Source organism: Orbicella franksi, chromosome 13, assembly GCF_964199315.1.
Source record: "Orbicella franksi chromosome 13, jaOrbFran1.1, whole genome shotgun sequence".
In the NCBI taxonomy this organism is placed as follows: domain Eukaryota; kingdom Metazoa; phylum Cnidaria; class Anthozoa; order Scleractinia; family Merulinidae; genus Orbicella; species Orbicella franksi.
The window spans coordinates 17616507-17631774 of NC_138157.1; the positions used below are offsets into that span (position 1 = coordinate 17616507).

Consider the following 15268-nt stretch of genomic DNA (forward strand, 5'->3'; position numbering starts at 1 on the left):
GGCAAACATTTCTTTTTTTTTTTTCTTTTTTTTGCTAAACTGAAAGATAATCACAAAAAATTGTTGATCTTGTTTTTATTCGTATTATGACGAATTCAATGCACTTTTTATAAAAACGTTTCATTGTTCTGCTTTCATCCTTTAAATTTTCCAAACGCATAATGTTATATTTTCTATTTGCAAGGCTCCTTGGAAGAGCACCTTTGGTGAAGTGGTCCCTTGCTAAAATAATGTTGTTTTTGTTTATTTATGATTCTATATTGTTTGTCAACCGGTCCGTATAAAGACTACAAACGATATTTAATTAGTAACCATTTTTGTTAAATGCCTTTTCTACCTATAGTTAGGGCTGTCCCTAAGAAGCTCGGAAACTTTTGGGCACTGAACTTTTTCAATTTCGGGAAACTTTTCTAATTTGGGGCAACTTCTTATGTTCTAAGACAATACAGCAAAATTATGAAGACCAAACTGGCCGTATAAAGCACTCATGAAGCACATTTTTCGCATTTTTTGGTCACAATCGTCAAATACGGCATAGTTTTCTAAACATTTCTAAGTTTTCCACAAAGTGAGACATTGTCCGCATTGGTTTCCCTTTGGTTTGAAAAGGTGATTCAACTGGTCAGCGGTGGGTGATAGATAAAATTGAACATGGCGGAGTAGAGGCGGAGTACGATTCCTCAAGCTCGAGTGACGCCGAGATAGTTACCAAAGCGCTGGAGTGCGAGAGTAAGCATGCCAGATGGGTTAAATAATGAACGAAAAGATTAAAGAAAAAGGTTGCAACTCTTTTTAGCAGATATTAAATGCTGAGGAGTCAAGTAGCAGTTAAAAAAGGTTCTTTGGTAGGGAAATTAAGAACTTGTAGAAAATGTGAAAAGCAATGTGAAGATTTTGGAACAACTTTTGAGCAACTTTTATTTATTTTGGGGGACACTTTTGAGCAAGCAACCTTTTGAGAACTTGTGAGCATCTTTTTTTTTTTTAAATTTGGAGTACCTTAGTGACAGCCCTAGTTGTAATCCGTGCAAATCAGTATATTTTACCCCTGAATATAAGAATCGTGAGCTTGGGTGACACGAGACCTAAGACATGAATACAAGTACCCGACTCCCCGGTCGCTCTCTTACATGAAAATATAAAAGAATGTAGAGCGTGAGGGAGGTGCTGGAGAAAGGATGAACGCCACTGAGACGAAAATAGAGGTTTATTGGGGCATTCGGTAACAAGTAGAGAGAGGTCATAGGAATCTAATCTCCATTGGCTGACCTCGTTCCAGTGACTTGCATGGCAAACTCCTTTTGATTGACTACACACGCACTTGAAAGTCCATCGGTAAGCATTGTGGGCTTACAGAACGACTGACCTTGGAGGATTTAACGTCTTTACGGTACACTAACCTAAACACTTTTATGCGACTCCAGCAAATGAAAGGCAAAGCACTTGATGCAACGAGTGTAACACTCAGTTAAGAACTTACGCCAAATCAGGAACCGTTCAGTGAAGGGCCTCAACAATTGGTCAGTAGACATGATCACCGTTATAAGCTATTGTTAAAAACTAAACCTCCAAGACGAGTACGGAAACTTAAACCTTTATCATTGACAAGAAAGACGGGTAGGCTAACCTTGAGCTGGAATGATCACAAGATCGACACTAGAGGAACTAAAGATGCTTATATATAAATACATTTATAGTGGATGTACAACTTAGCTATTAACTGAAGCTAATTTTCAGATTCAGATTCTTGACTCGACTCTTCAGGCTCCCTGGTTCAGATGTTTCGATTTTTTGTTTTTCTACACGCTTTGGAAGACCGAAGCGCACACAAAAAGACTGTGGCAGCCAAGGTACCCACAACGGCTAGTAAAAGAGCAATAAATGGACCCCATAGGTTACTAATTCCGCGAGGTACTAATACCGGTTTTAATGTCGGTTTTGATTTCGGTTTTAATGTCGGCTTTAATTTCGGTTTTGATGTTGGTTTTATATCGGTGTTAATTTCGGTTGTGTTTTTGGTTTAATGTCGATTTCACACTTGGTATTAATTTCGGTTGTGTTTTCGGTTTTATAAAATCGAAAGCCACGACTGTTCTTGATTTCCTTGGCCTTAACTGTGCCTTGTACAACTCTTTTCCATTCTCATTGATTTGCTTGATTTTGAGAAATTCAGGAGTGGCTTTGAACAAAGTGAAAGCTCCATAGTAACCATTGAAAAACCTGAAAATACAAAATGAATGCAAGTGTAAATTGTTTTAATGAAACGCAATAGCACAGAAGCATTCTTGAGGGGTTCACCAGGGCAGATATAGTTCCTGCTACCCCTTGAACCAGCAAAGGGAGTCAGCAAAGCGAAATTCGGCGCCATTGCGCCAGTTATTTGTACTTGATTTTTTGTTCATTTTTGGACAATGTGGAGATAATTGTAAATAAAAAATGTTACTACAAAGAAAAGTACGGGTCACCGAACGTCCAAGATCATTAAATCCTGGCAAAGCTATAGCAATGGCCATCTGCCCTATCATGTTCATTTTATTACTTAGCGCACTCTCTCATGCGTGACGTGGCGTGTGAATTTGCGTGCGCAGTAAGGATGCGCAGAAACAATTAGCGCGAACGTCCTTAATACTAGGTCAGTTGGCGCAGTTTTCGTCAGAAACGTTGCTTAGTAACACAACGTAGCTTAGCAACTGGAAACCTTCCTAATTATTTAATTGAGACAGATGGCTCTCTGGTTAGACTTGAACTGATATTCGTCTAGTTCATCTCTATCACAGGTTATAGTTTTCAGAAAACTGAAACAATTACAGTGAAATCCCGATTTCTTGAACTCTCGACTTTTCAAATCTCCCGATAACTGGAACCAAAAGTCGTTTCCACCCCCTTCCCCCCACCCAATCAGATACTTTAATTTTACCTCCGGTGTCTGAAGCTCGTCCCCGATTTTTCTAATGAATCTTCGTTTCTCTTGCGGGCTCGAAAAAAATCGAGATTCCACAGTAGTCTTTTTTGAAATAACGAGCAATGACTTGAAGAGAGAATGTTGAGAGGAGTTGAAAACACAACAAACATTTGTTTGCAAAGAAAGAGAGACCTGTACTGGACTCTGTCTTACATACACAGAATGTTACCAAGTCAAATCGCCGAATGAAGTACCATTGGCGTAATTTACTCACTTGAGTTTTTTGCTGACAATCTTGTGATGATCCTTGTTCCAATGGCTTTGTCTTTGAAAATTCCCACCTCCTGCCCCAGATACGAAGTAGTTCACAATAGAGTTGTTTTCTTTGAAGTGCTAAAAATAGATATTAAAATAACTTTATTTGTACTGTTACTTAATTTACACCAGAGACAAAGCGCAGTTCTCAATTGAGTGTTTTAAAACCAGAACCAGCCGAATCACTATGGCCAATCACAAAGAACACAGGCAATCCAGTGAACCAATCAAAACTCAACGCAAACACATGCAGACCACCCAAAAAGCGGGAAAACGTGTGCGAGCGAGTCACGATTGGTTTCGGTTTTACTTCTGATTGGATGAGAAAGTGGTGCGAGTTTTTTAAGCTAATCACCTGTCGTAGTAATGCAAACCAAAGTAAACGCGAGTTATATTCGACACCAAGAAGAAACAGTCAAGTGAAAATTGCTCTAAGGGGCCGTTTACATGGAGGAGGATGCCTCGGGGGGATAGGGGCACCCTATGTAGTAGGGTTTCCCTTCTCTTTTGTTTTATGCGGTTCGTTCTACATGCAAGATAGGGTGCCCCTAGGGGGTAGGGTACCCCTAGGGGCTAGGGTTGACTTTTGTTGACATAAGCCCATGTAGAACGAAACGGTAGGGCTGGCTCGGGGGGCTAGGGCTATGTCTTGTTATGATAAGGCCGCTGACCACCAAGTAAAAGGCGCGAAATTTCAGGAAGAATTCAACATGGCTACGAACAACATTTCTAAAGGTGAATTATTTCGCCGCTATCAGCTGCAGAAAAGCTTAGAATACGAGGAGAAAGATCAAAACGAGGAGCAGTTAGAATTCAACGACCAACTGGAAAGCGGCAAAGACGGAGATGGAGAGCAAGCGTTCGCCTGTGAAGAAGAAGCCGCGAAGACTAGAAGACTGGTCCGGAGGACGTCACTCTCCCAGAAAAAGAGTTCAAGAATATGAACAAGGAAGAGTACAACAAATACATTTCGGAAAGTGAGGCAGAAAAGGCGCTAATAAACATGGTAAAGAGTGGGTGTTCCAGAATCAAGGAAAATACCAAGGCTTTAAGGCAAGATTATCGCAACGCCGTTAACAAAGGCTCACGAAGCGGGAGCGGGCGCATTGTGAAAGAGCATTACGATTTTTTGACAGACATTTGGGGAGGATCACCAGCCACGACTGCGTTATCGTTTGGAATCGGAGCGTTTCGAAGTCGGGCCACGGCAATATCATACTGGCTAGCGATTTGAAAGCCAACCATTTGAAGACGACGTTTTTCAAGAATTAAATATGTTAAAATCAATCCACACAACTGAAAAGCAGCGGCCAAAGATGATAGAGTGACAAGAATTGCGTTTGCCGCCGAAATTTGTCTGCGATCCGCATTTTGTCTGTTTACTAAACTTAGCGACCACCCCTTCAAATTAGCTCTTGGCCCTAGGGGGGAGGGTGCTCCTAGCTTGCATGTAGAACCGCGGTATCTTCAACCCTACTAGGTAGGGTGCCCCTATCCCCCCGAGGCAACCTCTTTCCATGTAAACGGGCCCTAACAAATACAGTGATATGACAATGTCAATATAGAAAATGAAACAAAAAAAAAAACCCTGAAAAATGGAAATTTAAAAGGAGACCATTTACTTCTATCAGTTTGCAAGATCTGTAACGATGTGGTTTAAACATTGAGCCCAGTAGCTCAAGGAGCTCTAATTATGAATTTAGCCTCTTCCGGAAACAATTCCATGAGCGAAATAAACAAGAGTAGCGCGAGTATTACATGATGGTTGGAGTGGCATTGTTCACTTGTTTTAATTGTTTTATCACAAAAGTTATGTTTTATTTTAACTGGCACATGAGCCTGATTAGCGTTGGGCTATCGGGGGTAAATAAGTCAATTAAAGTTGGCACACCCAATTAAATTCACGGTCAACCCTGTCAGGTCTCAACTTGTTGTAACTTGTTGATAGAGAGGAATTTGTTTACAATATTTGTTCATCATAAAAGTTTTTGTTTCTTATCTAACCCAGATACAAAAAATATATATATTTACCCTGAATGATGGAAAGGCACGGCAGAAATAAATTGAATTAAGCCCGATGCGTAAAGTACTTTTTGCGTAACGTGGGTTTAAAAGCTCAACACTTAACAATGAATGAACAAAAACGCTTATTAGCGCCTTTGCCACTCGGAAGTTTTTTCCAGGTTTAGAAAGCCAACGTCTCTTTCTATGTTACACCCACAGTAAGCCAACCGATGACGTCGGTAAAGATTTCTTAAGGCGTCACTGCAAAAATACAAGCAGGACATGATCTCACTTGCAAAGCAGTGTTGCCATGGAAGCAATTTCTCTTGTTTCACGGTCAATTGTAAACGGACAACTTCAAAAGGACATCTTTAAACGGGAGTTTGGGAACCTTTTCACCAGGCTACCGAAAGAGTTCCCTGGGTAGGCGGCTGTAGACATTTACCTGTAGACTGTGATCATGGCCACTGAGGTAAACCGTGACGTTATTTTCCTCCAGCAGTGGCTTGAGTTTAATTTCAAGGTATCGAGTATTGCCATGAGAACCGGCTGAGAAAACGGGATGGTGGCCAGCTACTATAAGGTAGTCCGCGCTGGAATACAATAAGAAGATATGGTGGTTTTCATTTGAGGAGCTTAAAGCAAAACCCAAGCAATTACAATGACCAATTTAAACTAGTGAAAATATTGAGAAAACAAGCCGGTGAGAACATGAAGCAAATATATGCGTATGCGCGTAAAAGACAACGGTGGTTTTGGTTTTACATGAGATTTCATGTTAATAACAGAGCACGAGCTTATTTAACCAAGTGCAAAGTTGTACGTGTAGTGTAATGCGCGAACAAATTCCGTAATACGTCTGAAAAACTAAAAGAACCAAAGTATTTCTGACATTACCTTAGTTCTAATGACTTTAATTTCGAAAACACTGGTTCCCACTTGTTCAACATTTTTGGCGTTATTGTTGACTTGTCACAAAAGCCGCTGAGCTGCCTGTCACCGTTTAGCTCAGTTACGCCACCGAAATCAATTGACCATGAACGCCTGGGAGAGAGTCACACAAGGACAGTGCGAAAGCTAGAAATTTCTACGCCCCCCACCGGTTTAAAAACATTATTGCATTTCCTATTTAGACAACACTCACGTAGAACTTCGAAGTGTATCTTTTATCCAGGTTAGTTGTTGTCGTTGACTTGAGAATTTCCTTAACTTCTGCAGTTGGCTATTATCAAAATAGGAAAAACAAACAACTCCAAATAAATGTCGCGCATACCTCCCTAAGTCTGGCTTTTGATCCGCCAGAGCCCGCCGGCTGAAACCTCGTTCCAGGGATTTTCCCTTTGAAATTGGGAGGGGCGGAACATTCTTGACTGCCTTTACAGGCAAGAAATTTGGTAAAAGCTGAAGCAGGAGCGATTTGCCGAAACCAGTAAGCAAAAAGGCATTTTGAAAAGCCTTTCAAAATAAGCGGCAGTTATTTTTTACTTCAACCTCGTTCCCAGGGCCTTTCCCTAATTTCAAAGAGACCGAGGTTGGCCAGCATGTTGCTATAGGAATGTATCGTGTTGCTTAGCAATATCTGTGAGTTCAATTATTTCTGACCCAGTTCACGGAGACGACGACACAACGCGTTTTGTCTTCGTGCATCTTTCATTCATTCTGTTTATTTGCCTTTTTACCTAATACAGTAATTATTTGTAAATATTTCAATGTATGGCGAAGTGACCTTTAGAAACCACCAGGCTTTTAGTTGAGGCCACCTCGTGCGTAACAATACGGTTTCATAGATAGTGCTACAGTGTGCGGCTTTCCATCTTTCCATGACATTTTTTGAAGACGGTCAAAAAAAATCTTAATAATTTACAGATATTTCATACCATTGGATTGGGATTTCTCCTGTATATGCCGAAATTTGAACCTTTCTACAGGAAAAAACGCAATAAAAAAGGAAACTGGAAGGATACACCTATAGGAGAGTCGCGTTTACTGATTGCTCTCATTCCATTTTTACATCGATTGTCACACTCATACATTGACAAAATTCTACTCACTTTCTGCAACACAGCATAGTTGTATCTAACATGACCAGTTGAACTGTTTTGGAAGTTCCTGGTAACTTCAAAACTGGAAAAGAAAGAATAAGAACGTACTGACTATATAATGAAATTTCTTTTTGCAAATAGAAAAAAAAAAAGTTATTTCATTTTAGAGACTTCTGGTACGTGCCACCTTAATTTTGTCTTGTATAATTAACTAAGAGAAAAAACTACAAACCTTTTGGTTAAGATTTTATGTTAAAAGACTCGAGACATACGAAAAGTATTAATTAGTCTTTTCTTCAGTTTGTAAGGTTAAAGGGAGGGTTTTACAGTTCCGCGCATGTCTTTATTAGGGACCTTACGCAAAACACGACGGCAACGGCAACGAGAATTAACGTCACCAAACAAAAGGTTTAACGAGAAAAACGATGGCCGTGCACGTGCATTATATTTCTTGGCACATTTCTTTGCCGCCCTCTGCGAAACAACAACGTGAAATGACAAATTCTGCGTTGTCTGGAGAACGTGAACCACAACGGCTAATTTTTGGTATTTCTATTTGGAACTGAACGCATTCGTAGCATATTCAGCAGCGGCAAGTTTTAATACCGACTCTTGCGACAAACACATTGGATAGTTCCAAATAAATGCGAAATTCCTAAGTAAAATAGAAACACATTTTTACTAGGCGTCGTCCTGTCCGTCGCCGTCGTATATGCGTAAGGTCCCTATTATTTATTCGCCTGTGCACGCTTTTTGGCACACGCCCAGCTTTTCATTGATTATAAACCAATCGTGATCACTCAAACTTCCTAATTTCGCAAGCAAACAGCCGTAAAACCATCAACCGTAGAATGAATCGTGCGGGTCAACACTAAAGTCAACGGTCGACAGTTTCCCTCCAGTTCAGTTACATTCAAATCGAAATGTTGGAATTTAAATGATGAAAAGTTATTTTACCAGGGAAACGCTAATCAACCACTGAGAAGACAGAGCATACATTTTTTTAAGCCATTGTCAAGGGTCTGTCATTTATTTTAAATTTCTTACCTTTAGTGTAAAAGAAATTCGGAAAGTGCCAGCGAGGGGAGATCTTAGTGTAAGCTATCTGTGCAGAGACGTTTGAGCCGTGGTCATGATTTCCAGCAATCATGTACCACGTCGCTTCTTTTAAGGCGGGGCTCGTGTACACGTGCTCAAAGGTCGCAGTAAATCGGGGATCATCCACCGTATGAACACCTTTGTAATAAAAATTATCGCCCAATCCAATGACGAATTTTACTCCTTGGAAATCAGCGTACTAAGAATGAATAAGAAATTTAATTAACTAAGAAAACGTCACTCATGTCGAACTTCAGAGTCCAAACAAAATCACAGCAGGGAAGATTACAAATGTGTTTGGTTGCGTCAGTCATTTTTTAGATATGAAATAATTATATTGACACTTGCGGTCAAAGGTGTTTTCTCAAAATGACGTTTTAGGCATCCCAGTCTTAATACATCCTGTCAATTAAACAGATTTCTTCTAGATTAAATTATTATAGAACAATATGTGAAAAAAAAATGCGAACCGACGCCTGTAACGAAAATTTAAACACTTAATATCGTGGATGCATAAGGCTTTCTTTAACACTAAAACTAGAATCAGGGCCGAGATTTCAGAAATTCTCAGTGTGTCCATCTTTTTATAGAACACTGCTTAGAAACTGAAGCGGTCAAGAGAAGGCTGGCGTACCATCTAGTATTAAGACAACAGAATGGAAACGTGAGCCACGAGCGAGGAACCGCATTCAGGGAAATTTTTGCCCCAAAGTAAATAATGGAAAACCGCCCTGGAGATTATCAAACAAGTAACACAGTTTTGCGGCCAATTTCCCGAAATACTCTTTCTTGCTACTTGAAAAAAGAAATATAAAACAATAACGCAAACAAGTATGTTTAGTCAATATTCGTTCAGTTGGGGTCGATTAACCTCATATTATTTTGTTGTTTTAACAATTTCATAAACAATAGCCTCCATTTGGCGCGAAAATATGCTCGGATAGTTGTCCGCGGACAGTCTGTTCCTAGAAGCGAACAGTTTTCCTAGAGCGTAGAGAATGTCCAAGGACAAATATCCGAGCATATTTTCGCGCCAAATAGAGGCTATTGTGTTGATTATCCTTCAAATCTCAGTTTTCTGAACACGTGCAGTTTTGAAAATTGGGGAATATTGGTGTAATTTTAGCCCCCGAGAAGTTATTAATAACTATTAAGTCAAAAGGTACAGCACACGTCGACTTGACTGGGTGGAAAACTGGTAGGTTTTGAACGAAGAAGATTTAGCTCAACGTTTCTGAAGTATTTCAAAAAGAATGGTCTTTTCGGACTGAGGGATAATAACTGAAATGCCGTTGACATGAACATAATCGGAGACAAATACATTGTGCCGAAAATGCGACTTCAACCCATGGGCTGTGGAAAGTTAACAAGTCAAAGCGAATTATACGACCAAAGCTACTTGACCAGCGATTCTACCCGCGATCACTGCTCTACGACAAAATGGCGCAAGTGTAAGTATGTTGACATGAGATCAAGAATGAAGCCATGAAGAACGTCAGCGAAGTGCAGAGCCCGGGCTGGGTATTCAAAATCCCATATCCAGGCAGCCATTGTGGGTAGAATGTACCTGAGAGTAATCATATTACCTTTGTAACAATCGTGGGTAGAATATACCTGTGAGCTAATACAATCTAGTAGTCACACCATAACATTAACTTTGTAACAATGCGGGTAGAATATACCTGTGAGTTACAATCTAATAGTCACGCCATAATATTAACGTTGTAACAATCGCGGGTAGAATATACCTGAGAGTTACAATCTAATAGTCACGCCATCATATTAACTTTGTAACAATCGTGGGTAGAATATACCTAAGAGTTATACCTAACAGTCACCCTATTTATAGATTGTTATTCTCAGGTACATTCTACCCACAGTGGCTGCCTGGATGTGGGATTTTAGATGACCAGAAGGCTATGCGCTTCGCTGACGCTCTTCTTTGCTTCATTATTGACCTCATGGCGCTATTTCGTCGTCTAGCAGTGATCGCGCAGGATAGAAGCGCTGGTGCCGGAATCATCGCAGAAGGTACCCAGAAACGTAGGTACTTTTCATTTGTTGGGAATGTAAATGTGTATAATGTACAAATAGCCAGAGCTTAAAAAATTGTTGTCCGAAAACAAAGCGGCAAAAACAAAGCATGTTGCTGGAAAACAGGAGTGGCACGTGATTCTTTGTGGCACCGCGGAAGCATTAGGTGTTTGATACACACATAATGATCTAAAATCGGACAATGTTGTTTTGGAAAAGCGAGGTGATGAAAGACTTTATCCAGTGATCATGATTTTGGGACAAGTGTCGCATTTAGCGAAGCAAAACTTCCCGACCCTAAATCTGCACATTTAAAATCACTCTACAAAGACAGCTACGTTGCGCCGCAATTGGTTGATGGTACCGGAAAACCATCTGCGAAAAAAGACATACTCTCTAGCATTTCTTGTCCGAAAAGTACATGGAATGTTGTTCACGAACATGGTCGTGGTAAATAGGGCTTTGAAAAATTAGCTCGACGAGCGACCGGCCATTAAGGAAATTAGAGCGTATTTTATTATGCCGATTTTTAGGAACTGAAGCAATTAACCATTGTCGTCAGCAGCCGTTTACTTCCTGTAAACCCGGTTGTAGAATTTGTGCTCATATATCTAAAGAATGCGTAGACATTGTTGTGTTTCCAGAAACCGCTGAGAGTGCACTAAACGTGCGAAAAAAAATTCCGAGTTTTGTAAATGCTAGTGGAGATAACTAGTTGGGAAATTTACCGAAAACTTATTGAGTTTGATGCGAAGACATTTTGTTGCTGTGAAAGCGCTAAAATTTAATACTAGCTTCCGTTTCTCGCTATGGAAGACAACTAGTTGGGAAATTTACCGAAAAAAATACCGAAAAATGACTGAGTTTTATAATTTGATGGAGAGATGCGATGACGTTGTGGCAAAACCAAGGAGAATATTTCCATATTTCCTTTCTACGTTGAACTCTGACGGTTTCTTTCAAGATTCATCCTTCACGACTAAACAACTGTAAATTAACTGTACCGCTGCAACTAAAGATCTTCCCATAGCTAAGTATCAAGGAGTTTGCTGCTTCATATGCCATGAACTCCTTGACATTTTGTTGTTGTAAAAGCGCTAAACTGACGAACTAGTAGTTTCGGTTTCTCGCTATGGAGATAACTAGTTGGAAAGTTTCCCGAATATATTTTGATGGAGAAGTGCGAAGACTTTTGTTGCTGTAAAAGCACTAAAACATAGCAGACAAAGCGATATCTAATTGGTATAATGTATTGTATTAGGAAAATGATAAAAAAAATGCACTAATCGGAAATTGTGGTAACACCCATGTCACGATAGGTAGGGAAGCTTAAGTTAGTTTTTGCGGGCGACTACCTGAAGTCACACCGAGAGGTGTCAAATCTTGGCTTTGACTTACATATGTATACAAATTACCTGGCTGCACATTCAATATGCAGCCAGCCAATTTGCATAACAATTTTTCGCGTCTCAAAGCTCCTCATTGTGATTGAAATGTTAGTTTTTATTCCATGCAATAAGAGGTTTCCAGAGCATTCTTACAAAAGTGTTGTGTTCTTTAGGACAACAGACTTCAAACCTCGACTATCACGGATGGCTGAAGGTCCCGAGAGTTTCTATATTGATAACTGATTCACCGGGCCTTGAGACTTCTTTTGCAAACCGGATATCAAAACAGGTTTTAACGAGCCATTTCTTTTTAAAAAAACGTTTTTATAACAATTCGATCACGCGAAGTTCCGGAAACCAAGAACGCCAGTTTGAATATCTGATCTTAATTAGCATAGAATTTCATGATTTTATTTCTTTGTTTTCTCCTTAGTTTTAGCTTTGATTGCGAAGATACATCAAACACTCAGTGCACTGTTTGACCACTTCTTCAAACACCTGGAAGTTTGTCAAATATACTTTCAACTCTCTTGTCGGTGTTTGTAAATGTGGTCAAACATGAAGTCTTTCGCGTTTGATATATTACGCATTAACCTGTGAGCGTGCAGAATATTCTGGGCTTCTGTTTAATAAACTTAGGCCTGTTGACTTACAAACACAACATGAGCTGATATTCCTTTTAGTAAGCATGTTTCGTTACCATTGTATGAGAAATGCTTGCGAATATTGTCGTTGGTTGTAGTAAACACTTCAATTCCGTTTGGTGTATTGTACACTGATTTGTACTAAAACAGCAATGATAAAAAAAATCATTTTTACCCGAACGCCTATAAGCAGAATTGAGAACTGAACAGTCACTTAAGAAGTTAGGCAGTGTGGGGCTATATCTGTCTCTTTGACCGCTTGCGGTAGAGAACACTCACTGCGGTTGGTGGTTATGTCAGTGATTTAATATCGCTACGGTTATTACAGTTGAACCGGCTCTCTTTATACCGAGCTGGCCATTGTATGGAGTTTCAGATTATAGCAGAGATTATGGATCACGGTATACAGGTAATGCAGTTGGGATGCAAACTCCGAGCCATTGTGGTGAGATGGGCGCCTTAGGGAGGCTGTTGATATTAGAATCAGCTCGACTGTACTGAGTTTGTTTGGGATTCTGTTCACCTAACGTGAAGCCTGAACTAGTCACCCTTCAAAGTCTTGTAAAGTTTCATTGATGTCCGCAGATTGCTTCCCTTTGGCAACTTACTGACGCCGATAAAAAAAAATTTGACGGCTCGGCTAGAATGCCAGATGTACCAAAATTTTCATTCAAGTTCCCTCATCCCTTGATTTTTGGCTTTCCAAGGAAAATAGTGTACATCGCTATATATAAAGGAAGGGTTATAATTCTAATAATTGAAAGACGTAAAAAATAATTCGAATAACAAATAATATAAAGTCAGCTATGGATGGTCTCTTCAAACACATACCTCTCCCATAACCTTTGCCACTTTCTTTTGGGTACTTGTGTAATACGGTGGAAATGGAGTTCCGCCGAAATCTCCAATCGCAGCAAAAGTGAGACTTTGATTTTCCCCATGGCTGCCAACATGACAACATATCTGTAACAAGAGAAAAATTGACAAGTACCTAACGTTTTCTAACATTTCCGTTGTCTTCAAGTTAACGTGAGCCAAATTTACATAGCTATTCGTTTACGAATACATTATGCTGAGAGTTAATAAACAAACCTTTCAGTGATAACACAAGTAAGCACTGATGAATAATCAAAATTTCAGTTCTTCCGATAACAAGCTGGGAATAGCTATTGACTAATAAATATGTGTTTTGCCTAAGTGTTTCAATCTTATATTTTAATAGAGCAGTACATGCAGTTTAAGGACGGACATGTCTTTTTAAATCCCGCATTTTAATTTAATTTATTCTATAAATATTTGGGAGACACGAGACATTTTTTTTTTTTCTAGCATCAGACGGGATGCAAATTTAATATCGACAATGACTCAGTTTGAGTGCCTTTTCGCTTGGTTAACCATGCAATTATGACATAACGTTTTAAAGCTGGAGCTCATCTTTCCAAACGAAAACGGAAAGAAAGCGAATTTACGATTTGCCATTGCCATGAAAACTCCATTTGCCAGAGCATTCCAAAGAAGGTATAATTCTCTGGTAGCGAAATCTTTAGTAAAACACTCTCACATTCTTAAAAAATATTTTGAGACACGATGCGTTTCTTCTCGGTTTTGGAAATGCGGTCAAACACGCGGTCTTTCGTGTTTGACATATCACGTATGTTGTGGTTAAATTTTAATTTGGTACAATTTGGATACTTTCCTATGTTCTGAGGGTGCATGGCAACATATTAGAATGTGTATGAATTTTAAAAATTACATGTATAAACCGGTCATCTTTTTTTCTGGCCATCTGTTTTATGAACTTGGACTTATTGGTGTAACAAACATAATATAAGCGTCGATACCCGCTTAAAGTGTGCATGTTTCGTTGTACTGAGAAATGCTTGCAAATTTGACTTCGGTTGCGCGTGGATTTATCAACTCCCCTGAATTCAAACACTCTAGTCCAATCAGGATTCCATTTGTGGATCATGCCCGGCACTTCACAGAACTAAAACAACAATTATAGTAACAAAAAACATATATTTCCCGAACACTTATATATGCCGAATTAAGAATTGAGAAGTCTCTTGGCAAGGTTAGCCAGTTGAAGTTCAGAAATGGAGTTTGACTATACCGGCGCCCGAAAGATTCTGTCGCTTTGACCGTCTTGAGGCAAGTTGAGAACAATTGAACTTCTCTTTTAACCGGGATGGATATTGAAGGGAGCTTTAGTGTGATCGCGGTATATGGGAAACTTCTAGCATCATGGAGAGATGGGCGCCATAGGGAGGTGCGCGTGCCTGCTATTAAAACCAGCGCAAACTCGGCCGAATATATACCAAATCGACATCCAAAATTCTCATACAAGTCCTTCAGCCGCCGGTTGACGTTTGGCTTTCCAACAAAACTCACGTCTTATGCTATATAGGAAGGGTTATAATTCTAATGATAAAACGCGGCTGTAAAATCAGCTATGTTAATTCTCTTCCAACACATATACTTCTCCCATAACCTTTGCTACTTTCTTTTGCGTGTTTGTGTAATACGGTGGAAATGGAGTTCCACCGAAATCTCCAATCGCAGCAAAAGTGAGACTCTGACATTCCTCATAGCAGTGAACACGATAGCATATCTTTAAGACGATGAAAATTGACAAGAACCTTACTTTTTGTAGCATTTCGGTGGCCACAAGTTAACTTGAGCCCAATTTACATAGCTACGCGTTTACGAATACATTATGCTAAGAGCTTTAGTAAACAAAATTTTCAATGATCTGTATATAAAACACTCTTCAGTGAGATAGCGATGATTAAATTTCACAGTTCTCCAATAACAAGCCGGAAATAACCATTGACTAATAAA

General features: G+C 39.6%; 1 protein-coding gene across 1 annotated transcript; it reads right to left on the reverse strand.

Moving 5' to 3' along the window:
- Window positions 1–74: 74 nt before the first annotated feature.
- On the reverse strand, window positions 75–13461 carry LOC145466547 (tartrate-resistant acid phosphatase type 5-like). The gene is made up of 8 exons (XM_081450264.1): window positions 13259–13461; window positions 8311–8560; window positions 7273–7345; window positions 6366–6443; window positions 5667–5814; window positions 3177–3295; window positions 2026–2220; window positions 75–1979 (listed from the first exon to the last, which is right to left on the reverse strand). The coding sequence occupies exons 1-8, from the start codon at window positions 13433–13435 to the stop codon at window positions 1775–1777; spliced, it is 1245 nt and encodes a 414-aa protein (XP_081306390.1). The 5' UTR covers window positions 13436–13461; the 3' UTR covers window positions 75–1774.
- Window positions 13462–15268: the final 1807 nt, after the last annotated feature.